Source organism: Hemitrygon akajei, chromosome 1 (genome assembly GCF_048418815.1).
Source record: "Hemitrygon akajei chromosome 1, sHemAka1.3, whole genome shotgun sequence".
Lineage (NCBI taxonomy): Eukaryota > Metazoa > Chordata > Chondrichthyes > Myliobatiformes > Dasyatidae > Hemitrygon > Hemitrygon akajei.
Genome location: NC_133124.1, coordinates 19070815 through 19094158, shown reverse-complemented (window position 1 = coordinate 19094158; position 23344 = coordinate 19070815). Strand labels below are relative to the sequence as shown.

At 40.5% G+C, this 23344-nt stretch overlaps 1 protein-coding gene across 1 annotated transcript in view; it reads right to left on the bottom strand.

Annotated features, from left to right (window-relative positions):
- Positions 1-23344, bottom strand: part of csmd3b (CUB and Sushi multiple domains 3b) — a 2154916-nt gene that overhangs the window by 528635 nt on the left and 1602937 nt on the right. The window contains exons 16-18 of the mRNA XM_073038951.1: positions 20892-21030; positions 20122-20309; positions 19134-19322 (exon numbers count right to left, since the gene is read on the bottom strand). Of these exons, the coding sequence (XP_072895052.1) occupies positions 19134-19322; positions 20122-20309; positions 20892-21030 (516 nt within the window). The remainder of the gene's footprint in view (positions 1-19133; positions 19323-20121; positions 20310-20891; positions 21031-23344) is intronic.

Genomic DNA, 23344 nt, shown 5'->3' with positions numbered 1-23344 from the left:
AAGGCCTGAACTGATTAGATATGGCAAAGTTATTCGCCATAGTAGGGGAGTCTAGAACAAGAGGGCACGACTTCAGGATTGAAGGACATCCATTTAGAAACAGAGATGTGGAGAAATTACCTTCGTCAGAAGGTGGTAAATCTGTGGAATATTCTGTCACAAGCAGCTGTGGAGCCAAGTCACTGGGTGTATTTAAGGCAGAGATAGATAAATTCATGATTAGCCAGGGCATCAAAGGGTATGGGGAGAAGGCAGGGGAGTGGGGACGACTAGAAGAATTGGATCAGCCTATGATTGACTGGTGGAGCCGACTGGATGGGCCGAATGGCCTACTGCTGCTCCTATATCTTATGGTCTTATGATTTGCTTGTATGATAAGATGAATCCTTAACATCACAACCTATCTCCTTATGATCTTACACCTAATTGTTCACCTGCACTGCACTTTCTCTGTACCTGTTACACTTTATTCTGCATTCTATTACTGTTTTACCTTGCTCTACCTCAATGCACTGTGGAAAGGTTTGATTGGAATGAACAATATGCAAGACAAGCTTTTCACTGTATTTCAGCATGTGACAATAATAAACCAATACCAATTCCACTGCCCAAGAGATTACTAGACAAATAATCCATCAGTGGATGATGCAAAGCTGGATGGCAGTGTAAGCTGAGAGGAAGATATGGAAAGGCTTCATTCGAAGAGTCTTCAAGAGGACCACAACCTTATCATCAGGTTTGGATCAATGGCAATGAGCTATGTTGGCTGCAGTCAATGCCTTGTGCTTTGGTTCTTGGTAAGGTCTTAAATACCAAACAGGTCAAAGGGTAGAGACTTTATAACAGTGGTCCACCAGTCCTCCAGGTTCAGGGGTTCAGTTTAGTGTTAACAACCCTGACTGGTCAAAAAAAAGTTGGTATGGAAAGAGCAATGAAGAATATTTTTATTCTGAGAAGGCAGACCTTCATTGCTGCTCTAAAAGTCAGCAGTGTAACAAGCTAAAAGCAGAAACAGAGGAGGTTTTTTGATTCCATATATCTGTTCCACCAGCAAGTAAGATTATGACTAATCTTCTACCGTGACGTCATTTTTAATGCAATTTTCATCTCTTTCTTGAATAAACCCAGTGACTGTAGCTCCATAGCCCATTTGGATTGTGAATTTCTAAACAAAATCCACCTTCTGTATGAAGAAAGTTCTCCCTACCTGTGTCTGAATGGCTCACTGCCTTTCTTAAAATTATGACTCCTGGATCTAGGCTCCCGAACCAATAGGAAAAAATTACTCTACAAAGAGATGGAAAGGGACTTGGGAGTCCTTATACAGACTTTCTTCGTACAGATGTCCCTCTATCCTGAGGCCGTGCCCTCTTGTCCTAGACTCTCTCACCATGGGAAACATCCTTTCCACATTTATTCCTAATACCAAAGTGCATGACCATGCATTTTACAACATTATATTTCATTTGCTACTTACTTGTCCATTCTCCTAATCTGTTTAAGTCCCTCTGCATCCTACCTGTTTCCTCAACACTGCTTGCCACACCACCAGTCTTCATATCCTCTGCAAACTTGGCAACAAAGCCATCTATTTCATCATCTAAATCAATCATATACAGCATAAAAAGAAGAGGTCCCAACACAAACCTCTCTGGCAACCAACCAGAAAAGGATCCTTTTATTCCCACTTGTTGCCTCCTACCAATCAGCCAATGCTCTAACCATGTTAGTTCCTTTCCTGTAATACCATAGGCTCTTAACTTGGTAAGCAGCCTCATGTGTGGCACCTTGTCAAAGGCCTTCTGAAAGTCCAATATACAACATCCACTATATCCCCTTTATCCATCCTACTTGTAATATCCTCAAAGAATTCCAACAAGTTTGTCAGGCAGGATTATCCCTGAAGGAAACCAAACTGACTTTGTCCTATCTTGTCCTGTGTCATCAAATATTCCATAAGCTTATCCTTCACAACTGACTCCAGCATCTTCCCAACCACTGAGGTCAGTCTAACTGGTCTACAATTTCCTTTCTGCTGCCTTCCTCCTTTCTTAAAGAGTGGAGTGACATTTGCAATATTCCAGTCCTCTGGCACCAGAATGATTATGGGAATGAAAGGGTCAATACATGAGGAACATTTGAAGGCTTTGCGCCTGCACTCACTGGAGTTTAGAATAATGAGGGGAGGATCTCATTGAAACCTATTGAATATTGAAAGACCAAGATAAAGTGACTGTGCAGAGGATGACTCCTATAGAGGGCAAGCTCATGACCAGAGGGCACAGACTCAGATATCTCTTTAGAACAGAGATAAGGGGGGATGCTTAAGGGTGCTGGAGGGTGATGAATCTGTTGGAGTCATTGCCATAGACAGCTGTTCAGGCCACGGCATTGGATATATTTAAAATGGAGGTTGATAGGTTCTTGATTCGTAATGGTGTCAAAGGTCACGGGGAAAAAGTTAGGAAAACGGGGTTGAGAAGGATAATAAATCGGCTGTCATGGAATGACAGAGCAGACTCGATAGGCCGAATGGCTGAATTCTGCTTCTATATCTTATCTTATGGTCTTAACCCGCTGAAGGTTTTGTTTTTTTTCAATGTACCTCTCATTTTTTAAACTCAATTGAATACAGGTTTGTAAACCAAAAATCTTCAGATGTGTACGTCTAAACTAAGAGTTTAAATGTTGGAAACCATTAGTACATGCAGAATGAGAAACAGGGCTAACATTTCAGGTCAAAGACTGTTCATCAGAACAAGGGAATAAAGAAAACCACTTATTTTTATGTTGCCATGAGGGTTGGGAGGCAGGGGTGGATACAACAAAGGAATGTATAAGAAAGAGTGAGGCTAGGTTTTCCTTGAGGATAAACTGGTTGATATATTAATGAAAACAGTTACAGAGAAAAAGCATGAATAAATAAACTTAAGAGCTGTGAGCTAAAAGCAATTAGAGAGAGCAAACACAAACAAAAAGATGTGAAAGTTTCAAAGCACAAAGCCATAGGGAATGCCTAGCAGGACAAATCAAGCTGGAAGAGAGGCAGAAACTGAGTCGATGTTACAGATGGGTAGCTAACAATCGAACCGTCCTTTTATGATACAAAATGAGAAAGTGAATTATCTGAATTCTGGAGGAGGAACTGCTTCAGGAAGGCAAAATCTATCATCAGATATTCCCACTGTCCAAGCCGCGCCACCATCTCGCAGCAGGAGGTACAGAGGTCTAAATGCCTGACTATCAGGTTCAGACAAAGAACTTTCCGGCTGGTTGCATCACTCACTGGCATGGAGGCTCCACTGCACAAAATCGTAAGATTCAGGAGCCTTCTTGAAGAATTGAAAAATTGAAAATTGAAAATAGTGACCATAAATAAAAGCACTCAGCATCTGTGAAACTCTCTTCCTGTACTACCATGAGGGAGATAATACCCTTTTACCCCTTCTTTTCTTTTCATCTGCCATTCATCTCCCCCTCTTGCCTCTTGTGCTTCCATTTCATCCATGGTCTACTGCACTCTCCTATTATATTCTTTCTTCATCAGTCCTTTACCTCTACCACCTGTGACCCTCCAGCTTTTTACTTTATCTGCTCTCTCACAGCCACTGAGATTCCTATTCACTTGGTCTTGCCCATCGCCTGCCAGCTTGTAGTCCTTCCCATTCCCCCTCACCTTCTTATTCTGGCTTCTGCAGTGATAGTATTGAGTTTGTAGGCCCAATTAACATAACCCCATTGTCTTACAGTGCAACCCATAAGAGGCCAGCCCTGTTCTGTGGACCAGCAATCTGTGCTCAATCTGTACAAAGCTGCCCTTTTAACTTCAGACTGATTATTGCTTGCAATTTATGTTAATAACCTAAGATTTTTTCTTGTTCAGACAGGAAGCTGAACAAAGAATATTGGTTGGAAGTTTAACTTACTCAGAAACAACTCTTTGATCTCTACAAGTGTCAGCTGCTATGTTAGAAAGCTGAGCTTGGCACAAAGGCCCACCACCCTCGACAATGAATATCTGTCACACTGCTCCTTTCCTTTACAACCCTGATGAAATGTTCTGTTTTTTTCCTTTCCATAGATGCTGCCTAATTACTGATGTCATCCAGCATTTTGAGCATCCTCAGATGAAAGGGAAATTGTTTGGGCCTCTTCGCAAAAGTACAACTTTAGTCCATTTACTCTGTCCAGAAGTAATAGACTCCTCATGCCAGAATCAGTCTTGTCAACTTCTATTGCTTGGGTAGGGAGAGCAGACTCAAGTACAACATGCCAAACGCAGTCCCACCAGGCTCAATACAATTTCAGGAGACGTCCCAGCTCTTGTAATCTGTAACCCATCTTTTGAAACCCCAAGTCTTTTCCACCTTTTACAAGGCACAAGTCAAGTGTGTGATGAAATATTCTCCACTTGTCGCATAAATGCAGCTCCAATAACTCTAAAAAAGTGAACATGATTCATGAAAAAAGCAGATTTCTTAATTGACACCCTCATAGTTCGTTTGTGTGCTGTGTTGTTAGATATGGACAATCCTGGTCTTTCCATGAGCATAACTGTTCTTGGCATTTTTTAATACGGAAATGGTTTGTCATTGCCTTCTTCTGGACAGTGTCTTTACAAGATGGGTAACTCCAGCCATTATCAATACTCTTTGGAGATTGTCTGCTTGGCGTCAGTGGCTGCATACTAAGGACTTGTGATATGGACCATCTGTCATATGACCATTCACCACCTGCTTCCATGGCTTCACATGACCGTGATCGGGGGGGGGGGTGGCCCAAGCAGGTGCTATACCTTGCCCAAGGGTGACCTGCAGGCTAGCTGAGGGAAGTAGTGCCTTACACCCCCTTTGGTAGAGATGTATTTCCACCCTCATCATTCTCCCGAAATATATATTGTTTTTATTACTGATGGTCTGTGTACCACCTCCCCTTAGCTAATAAAGAATGCGTTATAAATGCTAGCATTGTCGGATTAACTAATTAAAAAATAGCATTCAAAATACTGCATTATTCTTCGACAAAGGAGTACAACTAAGTATGTTTCTGAATAGGAAATTGTTTTGCAAAATGCTCACTGTGATAACGGTTCTGTGACAGAAGTTTACAATTTATTCCAAAATAAATGCAGGGTGAAGTCGTTGACACTTCAATAATACCAAAATGATCTTGAAATTCAAATTAGAAAATCTCTTTGATGGATGATTCAAAATCAACATTACTGAGGTTTTGCTATGAACTGTAAATAATTGAGTAAATCTGTGACTTCACTGGCAATCTCCTTGTCAAGATTAATCAAATAAACAATAATACCTAATTGAAATTATGCATATGCTGTATGTATTGTAGTATATTGCTGATTCCCTGCTTTAGCATTTGAAAAAGGTGTGAACAGGAATAATTGTTTAACTACTATACCCAAATCCTCACTGTGAAAATATCCCTATCAAAGAGTGGAAGTCTAAATTATGAGTCAGAAAAAATACCAACACACATTAAGTGCTGGAGGAACTCAGCAGGCCAGGCGGAATCTGTGGAAAAAATGGACGCTGCCTGGCCTACTAAGCTCCACTGGCATTTTGTGTGTTGCTTTGGATTTCCTGGATCTGCAGATTTTTTCCTGTATACGAAAGAATATCAGCTAGTTTGTAAAGTGTGCACAGAGTGTTGCAAGTAACTTACCGAGCACAAGAAGGGTAGAGATAGGGCAATTGCAAGCAGGCTTTTTCCACTGAGGTTAGGTGGGACGACAACTAGAGGTCATGGGTTATGGGTGAAAAGTGAAATGTTTAAGGGGAAACTTTTTCATTTAGAGGGTCATGAGAGCGTGGGATAAACTGCCGGTGCAAGTGGTGCATGTGAGCTCGATTTCAAAGTTTAAGAGAAGCTTGGATTGGTACATGGATGGTAGGTGTATGGAGGGCTGTGGCTGATGGGAGTAGGCAGTTCAAATGATTCGGCAGGGACTAAGTGGGCCAAAAAGGCCTTTTTCTGTGCTGTACTTTTCTATGAGTTTATGCCTATACTGCCGATACTAGAAATCCTGAGCAATACACCCACAATGCTGGAGGAAATCAACAGGTCAGGCAGCATCTATAGAGGGAAATAAACAGATAATGTTTTGTGTCAAGAGTTGGTGTGAGTTGGCAAAGAATATGTATTGGTCCAATATAACTTCTGTGTCTGGACTGTGCAATGAAGGTGTAGAAATGCAGTGGTGTCAATTTTATTTTATTTGAAGATGCACCTTCTGACTCAATGAGCCACACTGCCCAGTAACTCAACTATTTAACAAAAGCCTAATCACAGGACAATTTATAATGACCAATTAACCTACTAACTGCTGTGTTTTTGGATTGTGGGAGGAAATTGAAGCACGGAGAGGAAACCTATGTAGTCATGGAGAGAACGTACCAGCTCCTTACAGGCAGTGCCAGGATTGAATTCCAAAACTTCCTGAGCTATAATAATAATGTACTAACATATTGTGGCTGCTTCTGACCCTGGCTCAACCTCTGAAGTCACAGTGAATTCAGGGTATCCTGAAGTTCAGATCTGAAGAGCTCAACAGACAGGCAGACAGACATACTTTATTGAGGGAAATTGGGTTTCGTTACAGCCGCAACAACCAAGAATAGTGAAGAAATATAGCAATATAAAACCATAAATAATTAAATAAAAATAAGTTAATCATGCCAAGTGGAAATAAGTCCAGGACCAGCCTATTGGCTCAGGGTGTCTGACACTCCGAGGGAGGAGTTGTGAAGTTTGATAACCACAGGCAGGAATGACTTCCTATGACGCTCAGTGTTACATCTCGGTGGAATGAGTCTCTGGCTGAATGTACTCCTGTGCCTAACCAGTACATTATGGAGTGGATGGGAGTTATTGTCCAAGATGGCATGCAACTTGGACACCACCGTCAGAGAGTCCAGTTCCACCCCCACAACATCACTGGCCTTACGAATGAGTTTGCTGATTCTGTTGGTGTCTGCTACCCTCAGCCTGCTGCCCCAGCACACAACAGCAAACATGATAGCACTGGCCACCACAGCCTCATAGAACATCCTCAGCATCATCCGGCAGATGTTAAAGGACCTCAGTCTCCACAGGAAGTAGAGACGGCTTTGACCCTTCTTGTAGACAGCCTCAGTGTTCTTTGACCAGTCCAGTTTATTGTCCATTCGTATCCCCAGGTATTTGTAATCCTCCACCATGTCCACACTGATCCCTTGGGGGGAAACAGGGGTCACTGGTGCCTTAGCCCTCCTCAGGTCCACCACCAGCTCCTTAGTCTTTTTCACATTAAGCTGCAGATGATTCTGCTCGCACCATGTCACATGCACCATGCTTGCACCAAGTTTAGCTTCTTAACTTTATGTCAGGTAACAATAATTAAACAGATAAGTTTAACTACTTTTTAGATGTATTTTATTTAATATTTATATTTTTAATTAAATAACAGAAGTTTAATATGTTTCAAAATTTACTGTTTTTAATATATTTAATAAGTATTGATATTTTTCCACCCAACAGGGGTGTCTATTTCATCTGATTTTTGCTAGTACTTAAAGACAGTGAAGATGCCTTCTGATTTTAATTGGTCTATGAGCAAGGCTTCATGTGGGTTCACTCACAGCTCAGGACCATCTCCACTTTGCAGATTTGCCTCAGTGCCGAGGAACTGAGGTCCTCAGGTGCAATACAGATGTAAAAGATTAGTATTCTGTGGTGCCAGCATAGATGTGAGAAATGAGCCACGTCCAGCCCAATTTAGCCAAAATGAAGATAAAATATTGCAAAAGAAGGGATTTTATATTACAAATATTTCTTGAATATTTGCTGTGAAGCATTAATTCAATGCAGAAAGTGGATGCCCATTGTTATGGAGTGTCTTAGAAGTGCTTTGATGGCAATCTCAAACACAGAATGAAAAAGAATTGATGATATAATACTTTAATGAAGCAAATATTTAATGAAGTTACCGTTCTTTATAGAAATTAGAGTATTAAAAAATAGCAGCAGAAGTAGTCTCCTCTGCCAGTCATTGAGATCATGGGCGATTCTGAAGGATTTTGGCCGGAATCATCGACTCTTTATTCTTTTCCTTAGATGCTACCTGACCTGCTGAGTTCCTCTGGTATTTGTGTGTGTTACTCTGGATTTCCAGAGTAACTCCAGAATCAGAATCACTTGTGTTTATGATACTGTAATTTGACCACTTTATATTCAGTCACCATAATGTCAAACGGCTCTTCTGTGTCTGAAATATATTCATCAGTCTCAAATTGACTCAGTAACTCTGTATTGAAAGTATTCTAAGATGGAGAATTTCAAAGACTAGTAACATATTTCGCAAAACCAAATCTTAACATCTTTAAATTTTGAATTGATTGCCTGACTCCCTGTCTTGAAACTGCTCCTATCTCCACACTATTCGATTAAAGATGTAATTCAATCGTGACAATGAAGACTTCAGAACATATAATACCAGGTTTATATTAATCAATTTTAATTAATCTGAAAGAAAATACTCTGTGACTTAGGTCTGTAATGGAACTGGGAGAACCAAAGACACCCAAAGGATTAATAGACCTTGATCTCGTCAATGTTTTTTGTGAAGATATACCTCTGACAATGCTAAGGGCCTTGCACGTACAGTGAGCCTGATGGATGGAAGGGAGACTTTCAATGATCCTCCCAATAGTTCTCACTATCCTTTGTAGGGACTTTGTAGGGTCAGCTGCCTTACAATTCTGGTAACAGACAGTAATGTGACTGGTCAGGAGACCAGCTATAGGTGTTCCAACAAACATTGGTTAGAATGGAGGTGAGGGGAGCCTTGTTCACCTCATTTGCCACAGGAAGTTGCTGTTTTTTCTTAACTGAAGAAGTTGTGCTGAGGCACTAGGTGAATTTGTCCATTTACTCCAAGAAAAGTGGTGCTCCTAACTCTTTCCATGGAGGAGCCATTTATGCGCAGCGAGGAGTGGTCAGCCTAAAGTCCACAATCAGCTCTTTGGTCTTGTCCATGTTAAGACTCAAATTGTTGTGCTTGCACCATTCTGCAGCCCCTCTACCTCCTCGCTGTACGCCATCTTGTCATTGTTGCTGATGAGGCCAGTCACTGTTGTATCAGCAGTGAATTGATGATTCATTTTGAACTGGGTCTAGCAGTACAATCATGCATCAGCAGTGTGAACAACAGTGAGCTGTGCAAGCAGTCGGTGCTCAGTGTGATGGAGCTAGAGATGTTGCTGCCAACATGGACTGACTGTGGTCTTTCTGTCAAGAAGTCCAAGATCCAGTTACAGAGAGAAGTGTGAGAGCATACTTCTTCTATTTGTGCCCATCAATCCTTGATACAGTTCAAGGTAGTGCATCGGGCGCATATGTCAAAGGACAAATTAGCCCGTATTTTTCCTAATATTAATCATATTTGCGATAGATGTAATACTGAGGTGGCTACTTTAACACATACGTTCTGGTCTTGTATTAAGTTAGATCATTTTTGGAAACAAGTCTTTAAAATTCTATCAAAAGTTTTGAATTTGGATCTACAACTGAATTTACTTACAGCAATTTTTGGGATCATTTCATCGGAAACAGGTGATATTCCTGTTTCTGCTCAACGTGTGATAGCTTTTACAACTTTACTGGCTAGGAGAGCCATTTTGCTTAAGTGGATGGATTCTAATCCACCTACTATTATTTTGCGGCTTACCTCCATTATGTCTTGCTTAAGTTTAGAAAAAAATAAGAAGTCGGACATTTGATACATTCTCTAAATTTGAGGAAATTTGGCGGCCTTTTATTCAATATTTTCATATGCTCTAACCTATGGCCCTTCAAGTTATCTTTCTGAAATTTTGGATTTGATCAGAAAGTTTTTTTCTTTTTTCTTGCTGTCATTCTCAGTTGAGCTGCCCAGTGCTTTCATTTTCTTTTTTTTTGTTTTTTTTTGTGTTTTGGGTTTTTTTGGTGTACATTATAACTATAAAAGTTACTTTATCATTTTTTTATGGACAAGAGGAGAATCAATTATCTATTTATTTCTTATATACTTTTATATTAATATATATATGATCTTGATAATGTTTATTTTTCCTTTTATTTGCATTGTTATTGATTTTGATGTAGATATTTGTGATATAGATATTTGAGACAATCCTCCTCTTGTTTATATATACACTCTTTTATTTAATCAATAAAAAGATTGATAAAGAAAGAGAGTCAACAAGGACTGTTTACCCACATACTTGTGAGGGTGATCATATTAAATGCTGAGCTGAAGTTGATTACCAGCACCCTGGCAAATAAGGAATGATTTTCCAGGTGGGACAGGACGGAATGAAGTTCAGAGGATATGGCATGAACGCAGGACCAATTCAAGTGATAAGTGAACTGGAAAAGGTCCAAATTAGTGGGAAGATGGGATTTAATGCAATCCAAAAGCAGATGCTCAAAGCAATTCATGATTGTTGCAGTCAGTTCCACCATGCAGTTTGGGGCAGTTACCATCACTCTCTCGGGCACTGAAATGTTGAAGATGTCTGTTAGAACCTCTGCTAAATGAGCTAAACAATCCCTTGGCACCCTCATGATTGTCTCATAATCTCTCATTACCTCATACACCTCGCATAATCTTTTTGTGCATATAAGATTCAGCTGAAAACCTTTAAGTGTACAACCAGTGCACAAGAAAGCTTCAAAATTTAGCAATTAAGTTTCTGATAAACTATTTCTGAATTCAACAGACGTCTTGTACAAAGTTTCAACTTCATTCTGTGCTTCTAACATATTGGAAGGCACCACTACCTTGTCAGGTAAAGTAGATTCAGTAAACACCTTTTTACTCTATGGCACTGTGCAGAAATAATAGGCCTAAATAATAATAATAATAGGCCCAAGGCTTTTGCAAAGTACTGTAGTAATTTCATATATTGCACTGTACTGCAGCCACACACACAAAATACAAATTTCATGACATATGTGAGTGATGATAAACCTGATTCTGATATGGGTCTCTATTGCGGACTGAAAGTGGGAAGGGAGCAAGCAGAGGGGAATCATGATTGGGAAAGGGGGAAGGGAGAGGGGAGGGAGCAGGAAGCACCAGAGAGACATTCTGTAATGATCAATAAACTAATTCTGTGGAATCAAACAACTTTGCCTGGTGTCCCAGGGCTGGGTGTGTCTGGACACTTGCCACCCCCTACCCTGCCTCTGGCACTCATTCTCTGCCGCCTGTCCCACACCCATCCCGTGGTGCTCTGCCCTCACCATTCCCAACATCCTTTGCACCTGCCAGACTGACACATTCACTCTCTGCTCCACATTGATAAATACAGTTCTATGCCAACGTTTTGAAGCACGCTAGTACCGTATATTGTGTAAGCCAATGGAAATTGCATCCTTCACTTTATTTCTGAAGCAGGTGAATAGAGAACACTGTGTCTAGAGAAGGGCTGCTGGTGTGATCCAGTCAGTTACTAAGAGGGACGTTTCTAAAAAAGCCACCAAGGTCACCAGTCAAGCGTAAAACAAGATGCAAATATCACCACTGGCTAAACCCTGAGAATGACACCAAGAATGTATGAGGTATACGTAGCTCACTGACCTAAGAAAAGTTATCAATAAGATTGTAAGAGTACAGCGAGAACATTCAACAATGTTGCTGGGACTTGAGGACAAGAGTTGGATGGAAAGGTTGAATAGGTTAGGACTTTATTCACTGGAGTGTAGGAGAATGGGGGTATTTTTGATAGTTACATAAAATTAAGAGGGTACAAATAGGGTAAACACAAACAGGCTTTTCCCCTAGAGGTTGGGTGAGATTTGAACTATAGGCCATGGGTGAAGGGTGAAATTTTAAGGGGAACCTTTTCATTCAGAGGGTGGTAAGAGTGTAGAACGAGCTGCCAGCAGGTTTGATTTCAACAATTAAGAGAAGTTTGGATGTGCTCATGGATTCTGGGGTATCAAGGGCATTAAAATCCAAATGTAGGACAAAGGCACAAAGACATGCGGACTGTAAATACAGAAAATCAGCCCCATTACTTCTGGTCTGACCAATTAAGATGAGTGGACATGATGACCATGTGCTCAACCTAAGTGAAACTTTCAAGGATTAGATTTGGTGAATTCTGAAGTTAACTTCGCAATGTTGAGAGAAATGGAAAGTAGGCTAGAAACATGCCAACACTGTCTAAGCTATTAAGAAAGTTTTAAATATAAAAAGACCCCTTAAGGGCATAAACCTTTCCTTCAGTAAGAGAAAATCACCTGCCTGAAATTCTACAAAAGCACATCTCGTGTCATAAGGGGCAACCACCCTTATCCCCTACTCCCAGATTTATAACCACGGGCCGTTAATGAAACAAGTTTATGAAAGGTAAGTACAGAGGCAAATTCGCCCACAGCCTCATGTGTCTACACCTTCACAACCCTCAATGTTCTTCTTGTAGCATCCTCTATGACCACACCCTGAAGTGCATTCTAATCATTTATCACTCTATGTTAAAAAAAATATATCTCTGATACTCCCCTAAGCTTTCCATTTTCACCTTCAATGGATGCGCTCTAGTATTAGCCATTGCTGTACTGAAATAAGTGCTGGCTGTCCACTCTATCTATTGTTATGAACCCCATAACTGGGTCACTTACCAGCAAAGATAGAGAGGTCCGCTGAAATCTGATGGTACTATTTTTAAACGTTTTTATTTATAAAGGGGCACAAAAGTAAGGTTAATACAAACATTCAGATAACATACGTCGTCAATACTCAATCTAAAGTGCGGGTATAGTAATAATCAACAATAAGAAGTAGCTCTATCATTTGTCTAGGGGTAAAAATATTGTCCGATGGAAATATCAAAGTCTCTGGAGTTCATGCAGGCTTTTAGCCTTCTTGGGGACTGCTGGGTCTCACGTGTTGGAGAGAGAAAATAAACTTGCCAGCCTTTTGGACTCAAATCGTTGAATCGGGAACGTGGGTTCCCCGTTGTCAGTTCGAAGTCCTTTTCGGTGTTATCAGCCACTCGTTCCCCAGGCTAGGGGAACCGAATCACACGTGGCTCCCGAACAGCTTCCCGTCCTCACGGGAGCGACGAGCGATGGTGTCTCCTTCTGGTGCGTCGCTGGGGTACTGCCTCCTGCAGTCCCCTTTTTATCTTGACTTGCACAGTTGTAGATGTCAATCAAGGTAGGGTGATACAATCCCCACCCCACATTGCCCGAGGGTGTCCATGTAGCCATGATAGCTGGCACGTAGTATAGAGTCGCTATCCACACAGGTGTCTCTAAGAACAATGGTCACAATCCGTTGCATTGTCTTTCATTTCCTGGGTTCAAGACCCGAATTAATAGCGATCTTGCGATTCTCCGGAAGGAGGGGGCTGGTATCATAACACTATACATCTCATCATCTTATACACCTCCATCAAGCCAGCTCTTATTCTCTTCCATGTGTCCTAGTTCATTCAACTTTTCCTCAAAAGTTTGCTCTCTAATCACGCAGCATCCTGGTAAATCTCTGCACCCTCTCTAAAGCTTTCATGTCCTTCCTATAATGAGGTGATCAGAACTGAACATAATGCTGTAATTGTGGTCTAATCAGAGTTTCATAGAGCTGTAACATTACCTCATGGCTCTTGAATTCAGTACCCTAACGAATAAAGGCCAACACACCATATGTCTTCTGAACTATATGTCAACTTGTGCAGCAACTTTGAGCAATCTTTGGACTTGCATCCCATGATCCTTTTGTTTCTTGAAGATTCTTGCCATTGACCTTGTATTCTGCCTTCGTTTGATCTTCTAAAAAAAATCACTTCACACTTTTCCAGATTTTGCTCCATAAGCTCCATAAATGAACTCCATGAACAACATTAATGAATTGCTGAAACCTACACCATAGGTCAGCAAGGCTAGAAGTAGCAAACCATCTCCCAACGTTTATTAATAAAAAGATGGAAGTTTAATGTATGAAAGTTATGCTCAACCTGTTGATGAACATTAGCTAAATCACTTTGTGTACAGTGATAGCTGCAGTATTCTTATAGAAATGCCCAGACACAGATGATTTAAATGACTGATACTAGAAATAAGAGGGCATATATCAGAAACTAATGAATAGGCTCAATCTTTTTCCTTGAGAAATGTTTGAAGCAAGGACCTAATGAAGGTCTTTAGCATTATAAAGAATTCTGATCGATTCTGGCTGCCACTAGTCATCAAGAAATCCAGCACAGAATTCAAAAGAAACTTCCTTACTCAAAAATGGGTGAAAGTGCAGAAGCTTCTCCCAAAGGACTCGCTTTCAAGGACTGTTCATCTCATGTTCTTGATATTTATTGCTTAGTTATTAATTATTATTATTTCCTTCTTTTTGTATTTGCACGGTTTGTTGTCTTTTCCACGCTGGTCAGTGTGGTCTTCCATCGATTCTGTTATGGCTATTAATCTGTTGATTTATTGAGTATGCCTGCAAGAAAATGAATCTCATGGTTGTATAGAGCGACATAGATGTACTTAGATAATAAGTTTATTTTGAATAGAACTGTTTGTAAGGAGAGACTAGGCAGGGAAAGGGAATAAAGGTTTATACTGATAGGTTTAGGTGAGGATCAACTGGATGAAGCTCTATGGGAAGCAAAAAAAAAAGCTTGCTTCACCATTATATATTGAAAGAAATCTTTTTCAATGCTTATGGCTTTTGTTGCTGGTGACAATGAAAAACACCTTGTTATCAAATGAAATTGATGAACTATTTTTAACAATCTGTCTTATTTCCACCTGTGTATTGACTGAGAGAACAGATTACATAAAATGCAAGGAAGTGGCATTTCTTTAATATTGTCTAACCTGAATTCAGTCCATCCCTAATTCAGCTAACAAGTTATAAAACCAGGTTTCATGTCTTATAAAATTAGGATTCAGCTCTTCATCTCTGCTGGGTAATATTAGTTTATTTTGGAATAAAGGTAGGATTCCTGCTTCCAAATCAACTCAGGAAATTGAACGAAGGAGGATGAGAGGTGAATTGATAGAGGTGTACGAGATGATGAGAGGCTTAGATTGAGCAGACAGCCAGAGATTTTTTCTTAGGTCAGTAATGTCTAATACAAGGGGGAGTAATTTTAAGGTGATTAGAGGAAAGTATAGAGCAGATGTCAAAGTAAGTATTTTTCACAGAGTGTGGTGGGCCTGTGGAACGTCCTGCCAGGTGTGGTGGTTTTAACTTCAGCCTGAAATTATGATGCTATATTGGACTCTCACCGAAGTTGTTGCTGAAATCAGTCTCAAGACCAACCAGGATACGTACCAAATCTCAGGCTTGTAATAAAGCATCCTGTAACTCTGAAGAAAGATCTCCCCCTTCCTCTCACCTCACCTTAAACAAGGTCATTTATCAGAGACGGTGAGGGTGAAGCCCTCCAAGGTTGCCAGTTTACTGGTGTCAAAGTCCATCAGACCATAAGGTATAGGAGCAGAATTAGGCCATTCAGCCCATCAAGTCTGCTCCGCCATTCCATCATGACTAAAGAATCATGGAAAAATAATTTCAGGATGTATATTGTATACATTTCTCTGACACTAAATGTACCTATTGAAACTTAATTTATTATTTCTTCTAACCCCATTCTCCTGCCTTTTCCCTGTTACTTTTGACCACCTTACTAATCAGCACCCTTTGGCCAAAGAAATTCATCTTTATCTCTGTACTAAAAGCGTATCCTTGTACTCTGAGACTGTGCTCTCCGGTCTTGAACTCCCCCACTGTAGGAGATATCCTCTTCACATCCACTCTATCGAGGCCTTTTAATATTCAATAGGTTTCAAAGGAATCCCCCTCATTCTTCTAAACTCCAAAGAGTACAGGCACAGAACCATCAAATGATCCTCAAACATTAACCCTTTCATTCCCTGGATCATTCCTGCAAATCTCTACTGGACTCTCTCCAATGCCATCACATCCTTTCTTAGAAAAGGGGCCGACAGTATTGCAAGTGCGGTCTAACCAATGCCTTACAAAGCCTCAGCTTTACATTACACTGAAAATGAATACTGACATTGCATTTCTCTCTTTTTTTTGCCGACTCAAGCTGCAAGTTAACCAGTACATTTCAGAAGGATGAAGCCTACAGATGAGTGAGGCTTGGGGTTCTTTTCCAATGTTCGCTGGGCATCAAGGCTTGAGAGAAAAATTAACTTGTGAAAAGCATCTCCAGCTTTGGAAGTGATGGAGTCAGAGTCTGTTCCTTTCTGAGTTAGCCCCAGACCACCCAGCAACTTTTCGAGTTTCACGGACATCAATGAAGGATCATTCCTGAAATGTCTTCACGTGTCTGTGAACACCATTAGTGTGGTTCAGCTAGAGAGAAATCACCATAAGGGTTGATGGCCCCAGGATTTTCTTGCCAATTGTCTCCAAATTTATTTTTTAATGATGCAGAAATCTGTAAGTGAACAGTTTTGATATGATTCCTCATATTAAAAAAAAATACAAACTTAGAAAACGAGACTGAAGCCCCTGACATTGCGGTTATTAAATTTAACACTGGGGGGCACATGCACAGCGAAGGAATAATAGCATCATCACATTCTTTCAACTCACAAAGTCTGTAGCCTGTGGCATTGGAAAACTGCCTATTCCCACTCTGAGTTACCAAGTTTTGCTTTATAAACAGTTTTGAAAACTGTGACTGAAGCTCTGCCAAGAAAGTGAATGGCAAAGCTGATGGGAAATACAGAACACCATGATTGGACAGGCGGTCCAGACAAGAAGCGCTTAGCTAGAATCTCTGCAGCCATTATATGATTGAAGTTTAAAGCATCATCACAAAACATTTAATGACGAGAATGTCTGACTCTCAAATAACTTGAAAGTTTAATTCAGAGAAAGTGGAGGTAGGTGAATGCCTATATGACACTATATGACACTAGAAAAGGATTCAGTGAACAGGCCAGATGTGGCTCATGCAAACATTAATAATAATTGGGGAAAACCTTGATCCCTGCTGTGACACAATGTGGATATCAGATTCAAGGCACAGGCAGTACCTTTCTTAGCGATGTACTTAGAGGTGCTTGCCATGTTGTGACCTTCACCAATGTGCCTTGCAGTTGCTGCTGTGACCCTTGACTCTTGACTCAGCACAAGGCCCAAACCTGTCTCATCATCTGACCGGCAGTTAGAGGGTGGGTAGAGGCACAGAGCAGCCAATTAGCCTCAGCGACCTGTGAGGAACCCAGGCTCAGGCTCTGCACAAGTTAACGAATCAAGGTCACTGCCTGCCTACCAGGAGTGTCCGGTAAGTCAGAATTTACCACACATCAAATCTTGGTTCCATCCACCCAGTGCAGGCTACTGCCTACAAACACAATCAGCACTGAGCTGTTTCAAAAACCCAGCATTGTGGTCTTCTGTGGAGAGATTCATATATATATATATATTTTTAAATTATGTTATATTCTTGCCATGGTTTGAAATTATCATGTCAAAAAAAGGAATTATTGTACACTTACAGCAATGACACAAGTTAACAGTGATAAATTGACAGCAACAGTAACATTGCTCTCCTGAGTAATCTTATAGGCATACTTGTCTTCCGATTACAAATTACAATAGATTAATTAGGATTGGTGGTATTTCCTCCCCACTACCTGCTCACTTGGTGAAACATATGCCCCCCCCCAAAAAAAAGCTATAAATATTGAGATTAAAGATTAGCTTTAATAGTCACATGCACATCGAAACATTAAAATATGCAGTGAAATGCATCACTTGCGTCAATCACCAACACAGTCGGAGGATTAAGGTGAGGGCAATCCACAAATGTCATTGCATTCTAGCACCAACGTAGCATGCCCATGATTCGCTAACCCTAACTGTACACCTTTGGAATGTGGGAGAAAATGGAGAAAACACAGCAGCTGGAGGAAGCCCACGTTGTCACAGGGAGAACCTACCAGACAGCAGTGAGAATTGAATCCTGAACGATGACACAGGACAACAAATTTTTTTCTCAAGTGTTCTTTCCTCAGAATGTTTATTTTTTTGATTATGATAGACACTTGAAGCCGAACACAAATATAATTTCAGACTAGCTGTATCTCATAGGAACTTGGAAAAACAAGCAATTAAGTTTTTTTGAATGTAATGTGTTCAGTTGCGTAATGTACTGACATTTTGCAATAGTTCAACTCCACAAATTGATGGATTCCAGTTGCCCTGATACCATTTCTCCATGACCGCAATGTCCCGGTGAAACCTTTCACCGTGCTCATCACCGACAGTACCAAGATTGCAGGGAAGAAGTCTAAATAGGAATGCAGAAAATGAATCTTTCATGACATGTTGCACTTCAAGCTTTTGCATGCTTGAAGCAAGGTAACAACCAGTTGCATGCAGTTTGGCGCTCTGTAGTTGCCAAAATAATTTTCAACAACATCCTTGAATGCCTTCCACGTGAATTTCTCTGGTTCCACTGGAAGTTCTTTGAATTGCCTGTCATTGATGAAGGGTTTGATTTGTGGACCAATAAAAATGCCTTCCTTCATCTTGGCACCTGTTATTCTGGGAAACATCTGTCTCAGATATCAAAATCTTTCACAGAAGTGTATAGCCTTTCTAAAACCTGTTCTGCCATGCAGCATCTGCTCTGCCTAAGCATGCCTCGGCATGCCTGGACGAGAGAGAAAGCTTCACAGCTTACACTGTGGGCAACATTTTAATTGACCTGAATTATGAACTGAAATAACAAAAATTGGTGATTAAAATAAAACTGGTGTCTGATAGGGAAATTCCATCATGATTTTCATGATCAGCAGCCAAAAATCCATAAGATAGACCCACAGGAAGTACTCAGGAAGCAAAATCCTTGTTGTCTAGTGTGATCGCTGGTACTGTAAAGCATTATGTTAACTGTTATGCTACTGTGCTGGACTTGGTAGTTTTTCTTTTTCACTGCATTGCTCACTCGGTGACCCAAAGAACCCAAAAGGCTATAAATAGTAAAATTGTATTAAAGTGGGTAGAGTTTGTTAAAGTAAGAATTTTTAGTAATAGTTTTAGAACTTTTCATAGGCTGCAATTTCCAAGTGGTGGCAAATGTAACTATGATCCTTACCATCACAAGTAGGCAAGGGGTGATTCCACCAGTGATTTTTCTCACACATTAGCGGTTCCTCGTGGCTTATTGTGTACCCAGATTCACAGCTAAATGCTACAGTAGAACCAATGGAGAAATCTTGTCCATGTCGATATCCATTGACTGGGATCCCAGGGTCCATGCAGGAATACGTATCCACTGTAACACCTGTGGGGAATAGACATGAAGGTATTGAAAACGAAGCTAATTGAAACAAAATTCACACAAGTCACAGAATCAGAGAAAAGCACAACACGGAAACAGGCCCTTCGGCCCATCTAGTCTCCACCTAATCACTTAAGCTGCCTACTCCCATCGACCTGCACCAGGATCATAGCCCTCCACCCCTCTACCATCCGTGTACCAATCCAAACTTCTCTTAAACATTGAAATCGAGCTCACATACACTGGCGGCTCATTCCGAACTCTCTCGACCCTCTGACTGAAGAAGTTTCCCCTCATGTTCCCCTTAAACTTTTCACCTTTTACTCTTAACTCATGACCCCTGCTTGTAGTCCCACCCAACGTCAGTGGAAAAAGCCTGACCCTACCCCACATAATTTTGTAAACCTCTATCAAATCTCCTCTCAATCTCCTATGTTCCAAAGCAGTAAACGTTACAACATGTATTTTGTACATTATGGTTACTCGATGGAACAAATTTTAAATTGGAAGAGATTACCTTTATTAGTTACATGCGCATCAAAACACACAATCAAACATGTAATTTGCATCAAAAACCAATAAAGAGGTCTGAAGATGTGATGGAGGCAGCCAACAAGTGTCAACACACGTCCAGAGCCAACATAGCATGAACATAGCACTTATGAACCCATACATCTTTAGGAGTATGGGAGCACCCAGAGGAAACCCACACAATTATGCTACCATGTTGCTGGTCACACTTATGGTAAAAAATGGTTATAGTCAAAAAAGATATAAGAACGTAGTCATAAGTAATACTTACTCTCATAATGAATTTTGAAACCGATATTGGAGCGACTATTATCAGTGGTAAACAGCAAATAAAGAAAGTTTGCGCTGCTAAAGAGAAACTGAGGTACTTGTGTGCCATTGAAAGAGCCAAGAAGTGGGGACAGAAGGTTTTGGCCATCATGGATTTCCAGAACATCATAATTGACTTCAGTCTGAAATCTGTGGATGGAGACATTTAAATATATCTGTGAGTTACAAATGATCACCTTGGTTTCATTAATGGAGAGCAACGTTACATTGACTAATCACCTTTAACCCATAACCAACTACAAATGTTCAGACTTTAAATGGACTGATCAGAAAAGTTTAATTATTGTGAACTGGCAAGAGCTATACAAAACAATCCTTTCGAATCACAATGTACAAAATTCATATTTAAGAGATATGAGCAACCCTGACTGGTAAAACAAAACTGCTACAGAAACAGCAATAAAGAATCGTTCTACATTTGAGTGTGACAGTATTCCTGAATCTCCACCCAGGACCTGCATGACTGACAGTAGTGAAAACCAAGAGGAAGCTACTGACACAATGAAGGAAGCCCTGAACACCGGCAGGGGGGAGGGCGGAGGACCCTCATTGCTGCTCTAGGTGCCAGCAGCATAATAGGCAGTAAAAAATAATCAAAACTAAGCATTTGTACATAACTTATAGCATCTTCAGAACATGTTCATCAATTAATACACTGTATATTATTTTCAAAAATGCGTCAAGATTCAAAAGAAAAGATTGTGTGATGACCTTTCAAATGTGATTTTGATAGAATGTCCAGGTTCAGCTTCAATCACCCACTCACAGTTCTGAGAGTCTTTATAATATCCAGGCCATCCTGGTGACAGGATTACTCCATTTGGTGAAGAAAAATGGCCACCACAAGGAGCTAAAGAGAGACCATAAGACCTTAAGACATAAGTAATAAGTTCTATCTATTATGTGTACTAATCTGAAGCAAGGCAAAAGTACACTACAGTGTTGAATGTTTGATAGCTATCACTGAAAAATTAGTTAAATACAAGGGATGTTAAACTTATGTGACTGGAAACATTCTGTGAGCCCAATTGTACATGTCATTAATTCTCATCATAACAAATAGTTATATAAAGTGACATTTTACAAAAAATATTGCAAAGAGTACAAAAAATGTGATGATAATTCTTGTCATACAATCATGTCATGTTGTGTAATGTTCCATGTCAAATAGAGTTAACAGAAAGAAGAATTGACTTTATTTTAGAAATGTCAGATCACCAGTCAGTTAATTAAGACAATTCCACTGGGTCTATTCTAATGTCGGTCTGTGGCTGTTCTTATGCTCTATGTTGTTTGAAATCCAACCTGACAAAATTTACTGATTTCAGCCTTGAAAGATCTCAGTGACAGAACTGCACTCAGTACCCTGACTGATGAAGGCCAGCATACCAAAAATCTTCCTCACCTTGCCCCCAGTCTCCCTGTATCAAGACTTTCAGGAGACCATGTATGTGTACTGCTCGCTCCCTCTGTTCTACAACACTCCCCTGGGCCGTGAAATGGTCTACCTCATTTGTCTTCCCAAAATGCAACACTTCGCACGTAACCGAATTAAGCTCCATCTGCCACTCATCAGCCTACTTTCCCAGATGATCAAGTCCCTCTGTAAATCCTGATAACCATCTTCACCATCAATAACACCACTTACTTTAGTGCCATCTGCAAACTGAGTAACCATGCCTTAGTAATATTCACATCTGAATTACTGATATAAATGACAAATAATAAAGGTCCAGCACCAATCTATCAAGAACATGATCAGGTATTGCCCCACCCCCACCCCCCATCTGAGAAACAACCTTCTATCATCAGCTTTGTTTCCTACTATTAATCCAATTGACTACATTACTGTAAAAAGTAGGTTGGGTGCCTTAGCCCTTTGCACACCACTCTATATATATGGATTGACATCTTCAAAATCCTGTGGACTTGGACCCCAAGGTTCCTCTATAAATCATTGCTATTAAGAATCCTAACCATTACCTGTATACTTTCCCCTGACATTTTAATTCCCAAAACACAACACCTCACACATGCCTGGATTGAACTCCACCTGTCATTTCTGTGCCCATAAAAGTAACTGATCTTTATCCTAGATTCTTTGACAATTTTCACTCTCCACAACTCCACCAACTTCTGTGTCACCTGCAAACTGACTAACCAACATTAAAACTTAAAATTCTTACACAGCTTTGCAGGGAAGATGCAGGAATCAAGTCTCCCCTGGGTGGCACATTTACAACCAGCAGTCTCAAATTTGCCAATCAATTCGAGAATAGCGAGAAATCTTTTCATCCAGAGAGGCAAGAAATCTTTAAAGTTTCGACCCAGGGAGTCTGTGGAGTGAATTCCGGTTTTTACTTAGTGGGAGACCTTCATCTTTGTTAACATTCTTTTCTTTGAGTTTTATTTCAATGGTTTCCTTTACCAGATGGTCCCAAAAGCCATTGGGCAGTCCGTTTCTTCAGTAAAGCGGTGGTCATTCTCACAACTAAACTGTGGGATCCCACTGTAGACATATGCATGACACTTGTGCCTCAGGCCGTGGGAGCACCAAACTTCACAGACTCCCTAAGGGGAGTTGCCACCTGAGTCCTACCGTCAGTGCAATAGATCCTCCAACTTACTACCTAGCTAAGCAGTTAATGATCATGCTGTCACTCTTTGTTGGGGACTATGAGCATCACATCAAGAATTTGACCGACTTCGTTAAAACGATAACCAAAATTCAGCTAAGCCCAGAGGACATGATGGTCAGTTTTGACATGATGTCCCTGTTCATGAGAGTTCCCACTAAGGATAGCATGGTCCTCCCATGGTCAAGGTTTGAATTTTTTGTACATACCCTTACATTGATGTACTTCCTCTGTAAAGGAACTATTATGAACAAATGGTCAAAGTGGCCATTGAATTGCCCTTGTCACTGGCTATTGATAATTTCTACATGGAGGATTTTGAGGAGAGGGCTCTGGCTTCATCGGCTTTCTGCCCCAAGTGCTTCTTCAGATATGTCGATGACACCTTCATAGCGTGGCCTCATGGACTCCAGGCACTCCAAAAGTTCCACAACCATCTGAACATTCAATTTACGATGTAGCTGGAGCAGAATGGTTGTCTCCCATTCCTGGACGTTCACATACGACGGAAAAACTGGATGGTAGCCT